Source organism: Mauremys reevesii, linkage group 17 (assembly GCF_016161935.1).
Source record: "Mauremys reevesii isolate NIE-2019 linkage group 17, ASM1616193v1, whole genome shotgun sequence".
Taxonomy (NCBI): Eukaryota; Metazoa; Chordata; order Testudines; family Geoemydidae; genus Mauremys; species Mauremys reevesii.
In genome coordinates, this window is record NC_052639.1 from 24,421,034 (window position 1) to 24,438,683 (window position 17,650).

Below are 17,650 nucleotides of genomic sequence, written 5' to 3' on the forward strand. Positions count from 1 at the left end.
TAGCCAATCTGACACCTCGATGGCAGACAGGGATGAGGAGAGAACAATTTCCTCACAAAGAAGGTGGAGGCACTTGTCCCGGAAGAAGATAGCAGCTGAGAACCAGGTGGAGTCAGAGGAGGTGAAGCTGCAGGAGGATACAGAGAAAGTTGAACTGGATCCTACAGGTGAGGATTCAATCCACATGGTTAGCGAGGAGCATGTGAGGAATACTCACACCAGTCACCCTACAAGCCTTACACATCAGGGCCTTCTCACGGGACAGCGATGGGGACCAGGGCCGGCTCTGGCTTTTTTGCCACCCCAAGCAAAAAAAAAAAAAAAAAATTGTGCAGAGGCCGAAGTGGCGATGGGGTTGGGGGGAACAAACCTGCCAGCCAGCGGAAACAGCAAAGGAAACCAACCTGCCAGCCAGCCGGCGGAGCATCAAAGGGTCGAAACCTGCGGCGGTCGGAGCAACAAGGGGGCTCAAAACAAACCGGCCGGCGAACAGCGAAGTGGAAACCAACCTCCTGGCCGGGCAGCAAAGGGGTGGGTGGGAAACCTGCTGGCGGTCGGAGTGGCGAAGGGGCGGGGAGGATGAATCAAACCTGCTGGCTGGAGCAGTGAAGGGGGCGTGAAACAAACCTGCCGGTCGGGCGACGAGGGGCGTGAAACAAACCGCCCAGCCGGCGGAGCAGTGAAGGGGTGAACAAACCTGCCGGCCATAGCAGCAAAGGAGGAGCAGCAGGAAACCTGCCGGCCGGTCGGAACAGCGGGGCGGGGTGTGTGCGAAACAAACCACCCAGTCGGCGGAGCAATGAAGGGGTGAACAAACCTGCCGGCCATAGCAGCAAGGAGGAGCAGCAGAAACCTGCCGGCGGTCGAGCAGCGGGCGGGGTGTGTGCGAAACAAACCGCCCAGCCAGCTGGAGCAGCGAAGGAAGAAAAATAAAAAACCAAAAGAAAAAAATACCTGCGGGGCGGCGGGAACACGGGTGCAGGGGACTCCGAGCCCTGCAGACCCGGGCAGCGGAGTGCACACTCCAGCTAGCGCGGGGTGGAGACAAGAGGCGGCCAGGGCTTCCTTAAGTGGGGTGCTCGCGCCGCCTGCTGGGAGGGCTCCACGCTGCTCCGGTGGGCGGGCTGCTGGGCTTGCTGCAGACCTGGCACCGCTCCCAGCAGCTCCCTCCTCTGCGCTGCCACAAACCAAAAGAAAAAAACCTGCCGAGGCGGCGGAAGCAGCAAAGCCCCAAATGGGATTGGACGGACTGCCGCCCCTTGGAATCTACCGCCCCAAGCACCAGCTTGCTCGGCTGGTGCCTGGAGCCGGCCCTGATGGGTACCTCAGACTCTGGAATCCATTTAGTGCCAGATCCTTTAGCAGGGTGGCCGAGGTCCATCTCTGAGGTGGGGAGAGCTGAGTGTGTCAGGTCACCCCCTCTGGGGTCTGGCACTGTGGGGTGGGAGTACTAACATTGCTCCGGGCTGTAAGGAGAACAGAGGCTGGACGTTGTAGGAAATCATTTCTTGTCTCCTGGATCAGGTCCATTTCATCAGTAAAATGCTCCAGAGGTCCCAGCTGGGAACCGTACAGAGCTGAGCCATTACTTCTTGGGGTTAAATGCAAATGAGGCCGTTGCCCATCACTGACAGGAAGGTGTGCAAGGAGGGGACAGTAGAAAACACCATGGAAAAGAAACTTGCCCCAGGTCCGAGGAAGCCTCGTGTGGTAAAGCCCCCAGCAAAGATCCATGAGATCGGAGTTCTCTGTAGCTGCCAACAACCTTCAGTCTGACCTGGGCAATTCACTTCAGGGCTCTGGGCCCGACCTCCATCCTCTGTAAAGCAGGGATACTACATGGAAAAGGGAAATGTTACGAATGTTTCTTTCTGCTCCAGGGACGAAGAAGGAGGCGTCGGAGTCGCAGGGAAGTGGGAAAAAGGAGCCCAGAAGAGCAGGAAGAAGAGCGCACTCCCACCCCTCATTACCAAGCAGCTCCCATATGACCATGGTAATGGCGGCTTTGTGACTGTGCTATTGGAAAGCCTCCCCTGCTGGGTGTATTAATATCTCCCGGAGCTGGGATCTCTGACAGGAGACCTACCTGCCCCTTGCTCAGGGAGCTGAAAGGAAACACTCTTCAAGTGTGATCGACTCAGCCAGTCTTTACGAGTTTCTCTGGGTTGCTTGAACGAGGCCCAGGTTGACAAAGGGGTTCAGGCACCTCAGGAAGTTCAGAGGTGCTTAGTGGGATTCGCAGAAGTGCCTGACTCAGGTGCCTGATTCTGATGCACTCTCCATGGGACACAGGCACTGCTGAAAATCCTACCAGGCCCCTCCCTGCACTTGTAGGGGTAACCCACACACCTGCTGGGTGGGGTGTTCTGGCCCGTCTAGTGGCACCAGGACCACTTAGAGACAGAGATCAAAGGAGTCTGCTCTAGAGCCTTAGCTAACAGCCAGTTGGGTTTTAGCTCCTGCGGAGAGGCTCCTGCACTAAACTCCAGAAATCCCAGGTTGGATCCCCTCTGCCAGGAGTATCTATGCGAGTGGGTCGCTCTGGTGTGCTCTACTGCATCCTCAGCTGCTGGCGTCCAGGACAGACGGGGCTAATCCAGCCACACAGGCCAGCTGCAGTAACACTCAGGAGGTGCCTGAGACACCAGGGCAAAGGCCTTCAGCACCCCAGGCCCTGGGTTTAGGTGACCCTGGAACCAGCCCCCCTGCAGTAACATTGTGCCCAGTGAGTTCTGACCCACAGGGGGCTGGCCCCAGAGGCCCACAGTTTGGGATTCTCCTCAGCCAGGCAGACTTGCTCCTTCAGTCGAAGCTACTTTCTGTCCTGCCGGCGATTCCTGCCTGTTTTGTGGCAGCACCACACGCTGCAGGGTGGGAAGGAAGAGGCATTTCCGCTTGGGCCCTGTTCTCAGTCCTTTCCTCGCAGACACTGTGGGCTGCTAGAGTTGCTGAGCCAATCTGCTCAGGCGCTCGGGGTGGGATGGGACATGGGGCAGGTTCTGCAGTGACCCCTCGGCTGCACTCAACAAGCAACTTGACTGGGCTTTTCAGGCCAATGAGGCTTTCTCAGCAAAGCTGGGCTTCCTGGGGAGGGCTAGAGAGGGAGGAAATGGGGTGCCCTTGGGGTCCCAGCACCGGCTGAGAGGCTCCCATCTCTTCTCAGGCAGGGGAGAAGCGTATGAAGACTGAGGAAACCTCGGCACCTGTGGAGGTTTGTTAAGAAAAGGGCTCAGCCGGAGTCTCCACGCTCACGGGCGCTGCCAGCCTCCGCCGGGACAGACTGTTCCAGGGCAGCTGAGCGATGGAAATACTCAGTCGACAGGCTCTGTCCCTCTTCATTGCAGACCCCGGGAGCAGCTTCCCTCAGCCCAGCTCCAAGCCCTGCTGATGAGAGCCGTGAAGGGTCTGGCGACACCCACCCTGGAGCGATTTCAAGCCGCCGAGGAAGAGCTGAGGACCATCGTGTCTCTACGGAGACAAGATGGAGAGAGTAGAGACTCCGCCGTGGGGCAGGGGATGCTGCGCAGAGAGGGGAGGAGAATTTCCTCTCTAGGAAACTGTTCCTGGGACACACGGGCATGGTGCTGTGAAGGGTGGCTGAGCCCCTTTCCCTTCATCGCTTGGCGCGGGGATCCGCGGCGTGAGTGTTTGACCTGTTCTCTGCCCGCTGGAGCTCTGACACGTCCTGAGGACAGCCCAGCCCCACTGAAGGGCGATAGCCCCAGCCCTGGCAGCGCAGCACTTACCTAGTCTGCCCAGGGGCCTCCACACTGGTTTCCTCAGACATGCTGCAGGTCCTTGTTTTCCAGCTGAAGGATCAGGAGGAATTTGGCTTTGCACTTTTCTCTCTGTCTCTCCTAGCTCTGATCCTGCTGCCCATCCCCACAGGATCTGAGTGCCTCCCCGTGAATTAGACTGGCCTAGGAGGTTTCTGGCAGACTTCATTTCTACATCCCTGGGTAGGAGGCTCTCAGAGTCATTATTCCCCTGATTAATGAAGCTCCACCGCCCTCCTGGGAGGTAGGAATTCAACCCATTTGACACCTGGGAAACTGAAGCCCAGAGAGCTCCTTGATTTGCCCAAGCCTGCGCAGGTGGGGTTATCGAGAAAGGAATCAGGGTTCACGTTCCTACAGTCCTTTAACTGTTGCCTTCAATTGCTCGGCCTGGAAATAGGTGACATTCCTGCCCTTCCCAGATACTGCCTGCCCATGGCGCCTAAGTGCAGACTTATTCCCTTCCTGGGCTTTGGCTTTCCTGGAAACTCGGAGACTCATAAACAAACAGAATCCTGAGCCTGAGCTTCCTCCCCAAACCTGCCTGTTCCTGGGGTTTCCTGCATGTCGTCCCTGTCTCTGTCCGAGTTCCTGTTTCCAGCAGGTCCGAGGGGGAAGATAACAAATGGCCCCTCAATCGGCCGATTGATTTGTGCGGGGCTCGACCTCCTGCTCGCAGAACAGAGCACCAGAATCCAGCCACCCGGGTTGTAGCTCCTGCTCCTTGTTCGAGAGAGGAAAGAGCAATGACCAATTCCTCATGGAAGAGCCCTAGGGGGCGGCTTGTCCCGTTCGGGTCTGTCTACCTGGTGCTGCAAACTCTGCAGCAGGAGCCGGAAAGCCTGGCCCTATGGATGTGGGCTCCCAGGGCCGGGCACTGTGGGGCCAAATGGCAACGCAGCCTCTTCTGGGCTTGGGCTGGAACTGGAGCTCTGAAGCCTGGGGAGGAGGGCTTCAGAGCCTGGGCTCAGCCCAAGTCTCCAGGTCTGCACTGCTGTTCCCAGTGCCATAGCCTGAGCCCGAGGTTAGAGAGCCGGCTTTGAGATTGGTTACGGCAGGTTTTAAAATCCCACAGTGTAGAGGTTCTCCTTAGGGCTGGGGCCTGGAGCTGGCTAGCCCCGTCCAACTAGCCCTGCCTGCCATCTCTGGGATGGGCTCTGGGGTACATCAGTGGAACCAGCTGGGTCTGGAGCAGCGCTTCTCTACCTGGGACATCCTCAGGGCCAAACAGGTGGTATTGGACGTGCCCCACACAGCACATATGGGGCCCACAATGGAAACTGGGTTGAGAAGCACGGGCCTGGAGGAACTGATTGTGCTAGAAAGATCAGCAGGAAGCTGCAGAGATGGAGGAAAGGCTCCTGCAGGGAAGCCCTTGAGAGCAGGCTGAGAGCAGTTTGCTAAGGCAGGGAAGGCCCTGGGACAGCAGGGAGTTTGGGCTGTGCCCATGGTAAGGTTTGGGGGAAGTCTTTTGTGTGTGTTTCTGAGCTTTAAGGTACTAAACCAGACCTCAGGAAGGCTGGGGTTCCTGGACTTGTCAAAGCCTCTTTCTTCAGATTATGGAGGAGCCAAGATGGGCAACCGAGGTGAGAGGCGGCTTGCAGGGCTGCCAGGAGTGGTTACCTGGGAGGTTGCCACTCATGGATAAATCCAGCCCGCACCTTGCTGGCATTCGGCCAGGTTGGAGACGTCGTGGGACGTATCTTAATCTGGCTGGACAACGTCTGTAATCCCAGAGCCAGAAAAGCAGCACTGAGGGCCACGGCCTTGCTGGCTCGTTCCCACCCCCAGGACGTGGTTCTGAGCTGTGTGGCACACACGCTGTCCTCGGACAGGTAGGGAGCTGCTCTGTTATCACCTCAGGCCATTATTTCTCTTCCTGCTCCTACCGACAGGCCACAGTCCGGGAAGGGTCCGTCGGGCTCACACAGCTGGAGGAGTTTCCTGCTGTGCAGAGAGCTGTCCAGGCTCACCAAGAGGAGATGCCCAGGCCCAGCCACTGAGGAGCCAACCCTCCTCCTGCACTCCCAGGATGGAAATGTGCCAGTTTTCTGGGAAGTCCAGCACTGTCCTGATTGCTATGGGTCACCCCACTTCCTCTCCCATCCAGTACAGGGCCAATAAATGACTTTGGGGCTCACTCCACATCCCTGGGTCATGAGGTCTGGCTGCTCCCTATTGTGTGAGAGAAGGCAGAGATGGAAAAGGTCCATGAGGTCCATCTGTCCGTCCGCTGGGGACCAGTGCAGGATTGTTACCTGCAGTCAGATCCTAGTTATTCCATGGCTGAGGAAGTGGTGAAAAATGCACTCATCCTTATGGCGCTGCGCAGCAGGTAAATCTCTTAAAACAGAAAGTTCCAGACCTAATTGTTGCAAACTAAATAAATAAATAAATGATCCACACATGACCAGAGCGTAAATGCAGTGCAGCCTGCCTGAGTCTGCAGACAGCCGGCAAGAACAGCTCTGAGAGGGGTGAGTGCCTCTTTTCATCTCAATACGTTGTGAACCCTGAGTCCTGCTGGTTATTGCCGATCACTTTGCAGAGTCATCCAGCTGAGGTGTTTATAATACAGTCTCCATGTGCCTAGGGCCGTGAAACCCAACTGGACCCTCGCCAGAGGTCAAAACTCCGTCTTTCCTCAGCATCCTCTGCAATGCAGTTCTGCACTGACCATAGACAAATCTGTGTCACATGGGAGAGAGAATTGAAGAGCAGCATGAAAGAAACTGAATTTCTTACCCAGTTCCGTTACCAGAGGAATACAGTGTTGGTTTCATATTGATTTGAGTGTTTGATTTGTAAACCTTTCAGGTTTGAATTCCTTGAAGCAGCCCCAGTGCTTTCCAGGGTCTGTGCTCAGAAGCTATAGAAACTCGGCAGCGTTGGCACAGAATTTCAGTCAAGCTTCCTGAAGACCTTAAATCCAGGCCATTTGCTCTTGGTTTGTCCAACCTAGTTCTCAGTGTCCCCAGGGCTTGACCACCATGTCCGACCTTCCTCACCAAACTTGGAAGTTAAATGACTGGAAGCCTTTTGGATCTGTCTGCAGTCTTCCTGTGCGGATGCCTGGGGACCAGGAGCGGTTAGATCAGCAAGAATGGAGAGAAGAGAGGAGGGGATTTCAGTACTAGTTTCCTTCCAGCTCTGTCACACTGGGCAGTACAATCTCCCTGAACCCTCTCCTATCAGGGCATGTTCTGAGTCAGTGTCTGACCCGTCCACCACACTGCAGTAGGATTCAGCTGCTAAGAGACACTTGGCCAAATGCTGGGTCTCAGTTACACCCCAAATAGCCAGAGGAACTGCACTGAGGTCAGGCAAGTTCCTCGGGACTGAGCCTAGCGTAACAGAGCAGAATGTTGCACAGTCTGGTGGTCACACTGTGCTGGTCACTCGGTGGTCAGATCATGGTCACTGTCCTGGAAACAGCGGTGCTAGCTTCAGGAACAACAACCCATTAGGGAAAGGAATAAATACAACCTTCTCTGACAGGACTTGCCCTGCCTCAGCCTCCCTGCACCAATCGGTGTCTCCTCTCTCAGACGCCTTTCCTGCCCGCTTTCCAAGCCTCTCCCTGGGGAGGGCAAGAGGTGGCCAAGCAGGGAAGGTCTGACTTCTCTTTCTGAATCTGCAGATGTGCCATTGAGCTGTGGAAGGCCCTGGGGGAAGAACCACAGCTCCCCAGGAGGTGCTGCAGCAGCTGCTGGACAAGCTCCAGCAGAGACACCGGGAGGAGAAGAGCGGCAATGTGTCTCTGGCTGTAAGTGAGATTTGAGATGTCACTTTGAGAACCCGCAACCGCGGGAGGATAGTGCATCTGTGTGTGTCTGTGAGCTTCACCTTCTTAGCTTCAGGCCACGGCTCCACTACACAATGAAGCCGACCTGCGTAACCTCGGCATACAGCCGCCACAGCAATTCTATCCCTTGTGTGTGTCTGCACTTTGCTGCTTGTGTCGGCAGTGCACGTCCTCACCAAGCGCTCGTCTCGATTATGCGGTCAGGGTGGGGCATTGTGGGAAGGCTCCTGAAAGCCAGTTGACGTCTGCGACGTTGTGTCTACACTGACACTGCATCGACCTGGACTCTCTGCCACTTGTGGAGGTGGAGTTATGAATTTGGCACCAAGGGGCAGTTCTGCCAATGGGAAGGAAATTCCATAGTTAGGGTGATGCTGGGTGAGGGCCTTGCATTGACATAACTCTGTAATGCAGACCAGGCCTTAGTGTGTCCTGGCCACCTCCTAGCAAACCAAAGAGGTGTAAATAAAGCTTCACCCAGGAAAAGTTACTGATCTGAAGCGGTTTATCTGCTGGTGCCCTGGCTCTGTTTGCCGCTCTAGGTGGCTCTTTAGTGAGCAGGTGCAGTTCGGGTGTCTCTTGGAAGTATCCAGGTTTCTGGCTCTCTAAATTGTGACTAGAAATCTTCCCAGCATGGGATCATGAGATGTCCAGTACTTTTGACTGGGCCAGAAACACTGGGTCTACAAGAACAGATCTCCTCAGGATGGTTTCAGCCCGTGCAGTCATGGCTGGAAACCCAAAGCACAGAGTCTGCACCATTAAGCGAAATAATGGGGAATAACATCATCCAGACTCCTCTGACCTTTCCGTAGGGCTCCATCCTGCTTCCGTTCAGGAATGGGTGAAGGTTCAGGACCCTCCAAATGTCTCCTCCCCTCTCAGGAGCCAATCCTCTTTTGTAATAGGCTGGGGAGGAAATGAGACCCGAGAAAAGGACAATAGCGAATGGCAATGGGGGCAGGTGGCAGATTGGGATAGTGGAGTGAAATTCTTTCCCCCCTCCAGGCAATGAGGACCATTTACGAGGTCCTTTTCCTATGGGGATACCGAGAAGCCATCCTGGAAATGTATCCCCAGATGCTCATCCTCTGCGTCAGGCAAGTGCAGTATGTGATGGATCTGCACTTGCCAGGGACCTACATGGCCAGCACGACATCCAGCCCCGCGGAGGATCCAGCTGCCTCAACCCCTAAGGTAATGACTGAAAGGAAAAGGAAGAACAGATGTGCTCTGCTAAACACATGTAGGCTGTTCATGGCCATCATTTGTTCGGTGCTATAGTTAGCCCAGGCTCGCTTACACCAACTAAGGATCTGGCCCCACATGCCCGCTTGAGTCCTGTTACCTGTCACAGTAAAGAATCAAGTATTCAACCGCATTGAGTGATGACATCAACCATCTTAAGAAGCTACAGTGTCACTAACTGGTTACAAACTCAATGAAACTGCAGTGTCGACAGGGCCCATTGGGCAGGGAGCACCATGATATCACACTGGATCTATCCTCGGGAGGCTAGCTCCTGCTGTCCATACTGTGTGTGCCAGGGCGTGTGCAGATTTGCCATGATTGGGGCTGATCTCGTTGCCTGACACTGGTATTTTTTGTCTTTAGCACGTCGGTGGAGGCTGTGAAGACTCTTTTTTCCATGCCCGGATACTGGAAGGAATTTGCCAGCATCCAATTTCAGCAGGGTTGGGACATGATAGCCTCACGATATTACTACTGCAGGGTGTTGGCGTGATTGCAAGGTAGGAGCCCAAAGTTTCCTCTTCAGTGGGTCTCTATTGTGAAAGGGATTACCGTGTGAAATGTACCTATGTTCCAGGCTGCCATATAAGCCCAGCAACTATAGAGGAACTCTCTCTCCCCCTTGATAACCACAAGGGACTTTCTGCTCCATGTTCCAGAGCCATGATCGAGTTTGAGAACCCTCAGCTCCCTGCCGTCTTCAGAGAGGCCGTCACCACTGTTCAAAGGGAGAAGGAGGAGGAGCAGAGAAATATCGCCATAACTTTCTGCACTGAGGTGAGATTCATTAGTTGACAGGAGAGCAGCTCAGGCCAGTAAGCTCTGGGCACATTGTCAGCAGCTCAGCAGCCTTCCAGCCAGCTAGCTCCTCTCCGCACATGGATGGTGGTGGGGCATGGCACAGAGAGGGAGGGAGAGACAGGGTGAGATCGCTCCTGGCTGGATGTACCTAGGTGGGATCCTGTGACAAGAGGAGATGTTTCTCCGGTGCCCCAAGGCCATGCTTCTCTCCTCACCTTTTCCTGGGGTTCTGCTTTTCTTCTGCCCCAGGGGTCTCTCCATGGCACTCAGTGGGGCCTGGAGATTCCCCTTTCCTGGGGTTTATTTGTGACTTGTGCATTAGTCTAAGTTCTGGGAATGAGCCAACTGAAAGAGCAGCAACTGGCTCCCTACACACCGGAGACGTTGTATGGGAGTAAGTGGCCATTTGGTAAAGATGAGTGTCCAGGGGACAGACCCCACAGGAAGACCTCTGCTCCTCAACCCGATGTTGATTTGGCTCTTTCCAGTTTCTCCAGAGTCCTTCCATTGAGACAATACTGACAAAATCAGAGCTCCAGGCACAGCTCATGGAATGGACCCAAGATAAAAACCCCATTGTACGTCGGCTCAGTCTGCGAGGCCTTGGCAGTATTGTGCTCCAGCCAGAAAAGGTGAGGCGTGGATTGCCCCGGGGACCGAGGAAGCCGATGTCTATCGAATCGCTCAGCAATGAGAGCGAGATCCCCACACAAGCCTTGTTGTTTAACGCACAGCACTCGAATGTTGGAGGTGCTTTACTGAGCAAATCAAGGCACGACGTGGTCCCTGCTCCCGTGAGCTGACCCCTGATTGCAGATGTGATGCAGTGGGGGAGGCGGGTGAGCAAAGACAAAGGTTACAGTGAGCAGCTGGCAGAGAGTGACAGGAGAATGACTTTGTGCCCCATTGGGCGGCTGTGCCAGCCGTGGTGTCTCATAGGTGGGAGTGGGATGGGCCAGCATATGCCCCAGGCTGTCATCCAGGGTAGTAATGAGCTGCCTTCTCCATTGCTGCAGGTGCACTCGTTACGGGCCCAGCTGCCAGCGATCATGGACATGTTCTGTGACACGGATAGAGGGCGTGTCATGGGAGCCATGCATCAAGCTGCAGACATCATCTACCTCCTGGATGGGGAGGGGCTTGGCTCCATCTCCCAGGACATTGCAGTCAGCCTTCGCCCCTTCATTGATGACGTAAGGCTGGGAAACACAGGAGAACCCCATTCCTCCCCCCCCCGCCTGTCTCTGGTGCCCTTGTCTCTCTCTTCCCATCCCCTTCCCTCCCACCCCTCAGCCCTGCCATGAAGCCTCCAAGGGGTGCCCCTGCCATGGGTGGGGAATCTCCTGCTCAGCCACCTCCCTGTCAGAGCTCTTCTCCGCAAACCTCAGCATCAGCGCCATGCTCCCAGCCCCTGCTGCCGCCTGGCCTCGGGGAGAGGGGTCCTGGCACTGGGCAGATGACCAGCTGTCTGGAGAACACCGGCCCCCAAAGAGGTGGAGATTCCCAGCAGGAAAGAGGTGGGTCGGGAATCTCCCGGCTCTCAGGGGCACCAAGGAGCAAAAGAACTGCTGTGTTTTGTAGCAGCACCTCCCTGTAAGGCTCCAGCAGCTGCTCCTCCCCTTCCCCAGACCAGTCTCCAGCAGCCTTCCTCCCTCTCCCTAAGCTTCTAGGGGTCTAGGATTCTGTGCTCTCCAGACAGAAATTGTGTCTAGGACACCATGGGGCTGCACTGCCCTGCACAGTGTCTCAGGCCTTGTTCTACACAAGATGTCTATGGCGCTGGCCTGGTGGCCTCACTGCTCCCGCGACCCAAGTCAGTTAACACGGGGGAACCGGAGCAGCGTGCGGATTATGACTCTGTCACGTTATGCTCTGATCCTGCCTGGCTTTAACCGGGCTTCCCACTCCTGTGTGTCATTGCCAGGAGAGGGACAGCGTGCGCTCCGTTGCCATTTTACTGCTTGGCAACGTGGTGAGCAGCGTGAAGGACCCGGACAAACCCATCGTGCAGCAGAAGATGATCCACTGCTTGCTCCCGCTCCTGCTGCACCTTGAAGACCGGGATGAGAGTGTGACACTGGTAAGTGCCACGGTCATTATTTCCTTAAGAGTAAAGAGCCAGAATCTCCTGGGGCCCCACTCCATTAATGGCCAGAGCCCCTTGCCCAAGCAGAGTCTTCTCCTCCCTGCTTCACTCCATGCTGGAGCCCAGTGCCTCATCCATTCTCACAGCACACAGCACAATTGGGAAGAAAAGCCTTCTTCTGGGAAAGAGCCCTGACCCTCTCCTGCAAAGACGGGCCTCAGGCCTTTGGGCTGCTGCATCCAAAGGTTCATAACAAGAGGCAGCAAAGAAAAGGGAGCACAGATCTGTAAGAGCCCCTTCAGTTCAGGGAGCTGATATCTGCCCACAGCCTTCTGGAAAGTGGGTGCAGCTGCCCTGACTTCTTCCTGGAGCTCCTGAGAGAACTTCTCCAGGTCCCAGCTTCCCAGAATTCACCGGACGTTGCCCTCTGTTGTTGGGCCAACTGGGATGTGGAGGAAGCCTGATCTGGGGCCCTTTGGTCCGACTCTTTGGGATCCCAAAGCTGACTCACGCTCTCATGCAGTCTCTTTGCACCTAAGGACTGAGCTGTGGAGATCTCTTATGAATCTTTCCAGGGCCGTCCATAGAGGGGCACAGGGCCTGGGACAACACCCCCTACTCTGCCCTAAGCCCCAGCCCCACTCCATCCCTTCCCCCAAGTGCCACCCCACCTCTTCCCACCCCTGCTCCGCCCCCTGCCCCATCCCTATTCCTCCCCTCCCCCCAAAGCCCCACCCCCTCATTTCCCAAACGACGCTGGGCGCTGGCGAGGTGGGGCATAGCATAGTGGGACCGGGAGTACTGCGCCTGGCCCCAGCATGGCCCACGTCCTGCGTCCCCCTGAAGTGCGGGGCCCCCCAAAGCGCAGGGCCCTGGTCAACCGCTCCAAACCATCCAAAGACAGGACGGCTCTGGCTCGCTCCAGCCAATTCCCTCTCCTGAGCACACTCCTGTGTACAACAAATGACAGGAATCTCCTCCACTAGCAGGAAAAGCAGGAGAACAAGTGACGGGAAGGCTCCATGTCCCCAGACTGTCCCTCTCTCAGTGAGAACCCTCTTGGTCTCACCTTCTCTTGCAGAGATGCAAACTGACGCTCTTCCGCTGCAGTGTTTCTCAGGTGGGCTCATTTGAAGACGCTGTTCCGCAGCATGGCCTGGGATGGCTCCACACAGCTCCGGAAGTGTGCCTGGAAGTGCTTGGTAGGTGAATTCCTTGTGCCTTCAGAGTGGTGAATGGGGACTTGAGGGAGACCTTTTTAACCCCACACCCTGAGTACCCATCCGCTTCCATCGGGTGGCAGGACTCTATTCCAGGCTCTCTGCTGGTTCATTTCTGCAGGAGTTACAATCCCTTCACATTTTTGAAATTTTTCTCCTGAACTGTTAGACCTGCAAACTTTCTGAAAACAAAAGCTGAGGTTCTGGAGAACACAACAGTAACTCCAGAGAGGTGCTGCTATGGCGTATGGGCTCATACTGGCTGTTGCCATGCCCTGGCTCTATGCTTTGGCTTCCCTGGACTAGTCCCTGTGGGAAGAACATGTCATTTGTATATTGTGCGTTTCTTCCTTCTTTCTTCCTAGATGCAGAACAACAAGAGCCACATCCCCAAATTCCTGTTCCACGCCTTAGAATACCTGGAAAGCTCACAGACAACAATCAGACATTCTGCAGCCCTGTTCATTGGTAAGCAGAGCGACTTCACTTGAGCTTTTTTGACCTGCTTCCTTCAAAGCCCTTTTCTAGACTGCTGCTCTGTTCCCTCTCACAGCACCAGAATCTTAAAACTGTGTGTGTGTGTGTGTGTGTGTGTGACAGAGAGAGAGAGAGAGAGAGAGAGAGAGATTAACATGACTTCCAAGATGAGTGGAGCAACTTAGCTGTATCGATCGCACCAACTTCCCCTGCCCACAACTCCTCTTTGGCTGCGCCTTGGGGAAACCAGCATGATGTGAATTCAATCTCCTTTGGAAATCAGTCTCTCAGTGACTTCTAGGCTTCTGATGCTTTATCTAATGTGCTTTGTGAACAGATGTAAGGAATGTATTTAATTTCCCAAGGGCTGTCTTGGGAGAATGGCTGCATCTTTCGCAGTTTTAAGCAAAGGATTTGAAAAGTCATGAGATTCATTGTCTGTCTAGGAAATACTATCCACCATTACTGTGACTTGTTGTCTGAAACAGTGACTGAAGATGGCATCTCCCGCCTGTATGAAGGTAAGGAAATACCTCTGTGTGTTTGTGCCTCTGTGGGAAGTACAGGGTGCAGCACAGGGCCTGACAACAGGTTGAATGTGTCCCTCTCTGTCTAAGGACAGTGTTTAAGGAAGAAGGATGATCACGTGAGCTTTGATCGAGGTGCCACAATATGTGTGCAGGAGCAGGAAATTCCATCCCTAGCTCCTAGAATAGACGTAGCCTTAGAACTGTGTGGGGAGACTGTCTTCATAGAGGTCAGAACATCTCTGAAGGAAGGCCTGACAGAATTGAAAAGGGCTGTTGTTATTATTAAGGGTGGTGGTGGTGATGATGACAATTACCCTCTGTAGGGAAAGATTCATCACTTGCCCTCCCTGTAATGGAGAGATTTCAGGCCAGGGAACCACTCATATCTTGGTTATCAGCTCATAGGAAATTCCTGAGTGCACATTGGGAACATCTTTCCCTGTGACCTCTTAAGGAACGAAGGCCCAGGGCCACATAGGATTTCAGTAGATGTTGTTAGGAGTCTAAATTCCTATGCGGATCTGTGCGTAAATGTTGGATGATTTAACACCTCTGCTTTTCTGTTCCATCCCAAGCAGAGTTGCTCCCACCTGCCTGTGTTTTAGCGTGTGGACGTGCGTATGCTGGGGGAGGGGGAAGTTACGCACGGAATGGGGTCTCCTCTCTGTCCAGGGCTATTTTGGGAGTAGCTGAGTTGCTGTTTCTTGCCTGCAGACTCTTGGGTAGCTAATAGCATGTGGCAATGGCCATCTGAAGGGGAGGTTTCCTAGGCACCAGTCACATCAGCACCATGGGGCTTCCAACCCGTTTCCTCTTTGTTTCAGCTTTTCAGGAAGTGCCTTTGACATGTGACAGGACCACAGGGCACATCCTCAATAGACATTACAAATGGCTGCAGAAGCTTGGAAATCTCGTGTCGGGTTCCGCATTCGACTAGGGAACCGGGACCGACACAGAAGACCTCTTTGTCCTGCTATGGTACGTACAACAGCGTCTTTGGAACAGGGACTGAACAACGAGGTGGATATTGGCAGATGACAGACAATTGTGTAGGTCAGTGAGGCGTAGAAGACTTTGAAGAAGTTGAAAGGGATCTAATAAAGCCATGTGACGGGCAGCACAATGGCAGATGAAAACCAGAGCTGACAAAGTCAGGGCCATACGCATGGAAAGCCCGGAGGTGAACAACTCCTACATATCGCTGGTGTCGGACATCAGAGCATGGACGGTTGGGCCCAGTGGCTGGAGCCGGGGTGGTGGGGCCTAGTGGAGGTCGAGCCGAGGGTTGGAGCTGGAGTGAGGAGCAGCTAGGGGCAGGGCCAGGGTGGGATTAATGATTCGCAGCCAACAGGAGCTGTAGGGGGCGGAGCCTACAGGCAAGAGCAGCTCATAGAGTATCACTAGCAGGGTTGGAAGGGACCTCAGGAGGTCATCTAGTCCAACCCCCTCCTCAACGCAGGACCGATCCCCAACTAAATCCCCAAATGGCCGGCAGAGGAACGGCAGTGCGCGGAGCCGCCTCGCCCCACCCCAGCCAGGCAGAGCCGGCCCGGCTGGAACGCAGCACACAGGGGCTTTAGCGGCTGTACCACAGGGCCCCCCTTAGCCCTACTCCTTTCATGAGTGCATCACTGCCCCACTTCTGCCCCAGCCCCACACACGGTTACAGGGCAGAACCCTGTAGCTGAACTCTGAAATCTCTCTCACTGTAATGAAGTTACTGCAGAGTCAGGACAACCCCACCTTTGGGCTCCATGTCTGACATCTCTCCCCACTGCACAGAGCCCTACATTCACAGAGCTTCTCGCATGTGATTCCCTCAGTCATCAGAGCCAGGCGGAGAGAGGAGAAAGTCTCCCAGACTCCCTCTATCCATTGCCAGCCCACAGGGTAGCGGAGGTTGTGGGGGGTTGGGTGCTCTCTTTACGCAATGCCAGCTCTCAGGGAAGTTACAAAGGAGCATTAGCAAAGTGTGGTGGTTTTGTGCTGTGGAAAACTACCCTGCTGGAAGGTTTTGTTCTTCTGATTTGTGTTCCTGCCCTTTCTCCCTCTTACAGACATCTAGAGGCTAACAGGAGCCAACCAGGCCCACCACTGATCACATCTCTTGGGAGACGGCAAAGCAGCTGCTGCATGGGAAGGAGGAGAGAGAAGAGGCAGAGCAGGATGTGCCGGGGTGCACCAGTCACACATAACCTCACAGTCTAGGCGGCGGAAGCCAAGCCCCTCCCCAGCCCTGCCGGACATGCTACAACTGGAGCACCAGTGTGAAAGGGAGCAGCTCAGCTCGGTCTAGGCAGATGCCGAAAATGGAGGATGCACATTGTAGGCTCCAGTCCAGAAGCAGCTGACGCCCCTGACTGCAGAGCCCCGAGGTGCCGAGACCCAACCCCATCCCCGGGTGCCTGCAGACGTGCAAGGGAGCTCGGAGTCTCTGGGAGATTCCCACGCCGGGAGCCCAGAGACCCCCAGCCCATGGCCTAGAGACATCTCGTAGGAAGTAACCTGGGAGAACTAGCCATCGCCATGGTGACTGACGTCAGATGTTCTGGCTGGATCCCCACTGACTCAGTGCCGAACACATTGGCCATGGACAAGGCCCTGGGGTAGGACCCGGGGGGGAGTAACAAGGGCCTGGGTCCCCCTACCCCGGCCACCATCCATCCTTGGGTGGCAGCCCACCTCCCCAATGTGCCACTAGACTGCACAACCCCAAGAGGAGGGGCGGCCATCTTGTCTCTGAACTCTCAGCCAGACAGCCCTGTGCTGAAGGGCAGCGATATTGACTCTGCCCGTTGGGCCACACAGCACTGAGGGAGAGAGCAGCCATATTGTCTGGAGCCATCGGGCCACACAGGCGTGAGAGACAGGATAGCGGCACGGACACTGGTCTCTGGGCCACACAGCCCTGCCGGAGAGGGCGGCCGCACGGACTCTGGTCGTTGGGCCACACGGCCCCGACAGAGAGGGAGGGCGGCCGCCACGGACTCTGGTCTCTGGCCCCACAGCCCCGACGGAGGAGGCGGCCGCCACGGACTCTGGTCTCTGGGCCCCACAGCCCCGACGGAGCGGGCGGCCGCACGGACTCTGGTCGTTGGGTCACACAGCCCCGACGGAGAGGCGGCCACGGACTCTGGTCGTTGGGCCCCACAGCCCGGCGGAGAGGCGGCCACCACGGACTCTGGTCGTTGGGCCACAGCCCAGCGGAGCGGGCGGCCACACGGACTCTGGTCGTTGGGTCACACGGCCCGACGGAGAGGCGGCCGCCACGGACTCTGGTCGTTGGGCCACACAGCCCGACGGAGAGGCGGCCACACGGACTCTGGTCGTTGGGTCACACGGCCCCGACGGAGAGAGGCGGCGCCACGGACTCTGGTCGTTGGGCCACGGCCCCGGCGGAGAGGCGGCCACGGACTCTGGTCGTTGGGCCACACAGCCCGACGGAGAGCGGCCACACGGACTCTGGTCGTTGGGTCACACAGCCCCGACGGAGAGGGCGGCCACACGGACTCTGGTCGTTGGGCCACACAGCCCGACGGAGGCGGCCACACGGACTCTGGTCGTTGGGCCACACAGCCCCAACGGAGAGGCGGCGCCACACGGACTCTGGTCGTTGGGCCACAGCCCGACGGAGGCGGCGCCCACGGACTCTGGTCGTTGGGCCACACAGCCCCACGGAGAGGGCGGCCACACGGACTCTGGTC

General features: G+C 55.9%; 2 protein-coding genes and 1 long non-coding RNA gene across 3 annotated transcripts; all 3 read left to right on the forward strand.

Annotated features, from left to right (window-relative positions):
* The first annotated feature begins 3,429 nt into the window (after positions 1-3,429).
* On the forward strand, positions 3,430-8,743 carry LOC120385150 (maestro heat-like repeat-containing protein family member 6). The gene is made up of 4 exons (XM_039504274.1): positions 3,430-3,490; positions 5,457-5,611; positions 7,417-7,542; positions 8,590-8,743. The coding sequence occupies exons 1-4, from the start codon at positions 3,482-3,484 to the stop codon at positions 8,594-8,596; spliced, it is 297 nt and encodes a 98-aa protein (XP_039360208.1). The 5' UTR covers positions 3,430-3,481; the 3' UTR covers positions 8,597-8,743.
* An 810-nt stretch (positions 8,744-9,553) lies between these two features.
* LOC120384981 (maestro heat-like repeat family member 5) lies at positions 9,554-12,929 on the forward strand. The gene is made up of 5 exons (XM_039504077.1): positions 9,554-9,609; positions 10,122-10,265; positions 10,650-10,826; positions 11,558-11,713; positions 12,801-12,929. The coding sequence occupies exons 2-5, from the start codon at positions 10,182-10,184 to the stop codon at positions 12,927-12,929; spliced, it is 546 nt and encodes a 181-aa protein (XP_039360011.1). The 5' UTR covers positions 9,554-9,609; positions 10,122-10,181.
* A 946-nt stretch (positions 12,930-13,875) lies between these two features.
* On the forward strand, positions 13,876-16,971 carry LOC120385000. Its single transcript, XR_005589196.1, has 3 exons — positions 13,876-13,937; positions 14,771-14,924; positions 16,004-16,971. It is a non-coding gene; the product is annotated as an uncharacterized LOC120385000 (long non-coding RNA).
* The last annotated feature ends 679 nt before the right edge of the window (positions 16,972-17,650 follow it).

What these genes read in the sequence shown, in the direction of transcription:
- LOC120385150 (XM_039504274.1), top strand. An exon ending in CACACGCTGTCCTCGGACAG is followed by an intron (nt 5,612 to 7,416) that starts GTAGGGAGCTGC and finishes CTGAATCTGCAG; the next exon opens with ATGTGCCATTGAGCTGTGGA.
- LOC120384981 (XM_039504077.1), top strand. Translation starts at nt 10,182, where the DNA reads ATGGAATGGACCCAAGATAAAAACCCCATTGTACGTCGGCTCAGTCTG. An exon ending in TTGTGCTCCAGCCAGAAAAG is followed by an intron (nt 10,266 to 10,649) that starts GTGAGGCGTGGA and finishes CCATTGCTGCAG; the next exon opens with GTGCACTCGTTACGGGCCCA. An exon ending in TTCGCCCCTTCATTGATGAC is followed by an intron (nt 10,827 to 11,557) that starts GTAAGGCTGGGA and finishes TGTCATTGCCAG; the next exon opens with GAGAGGGACAGCGTGCGCTC.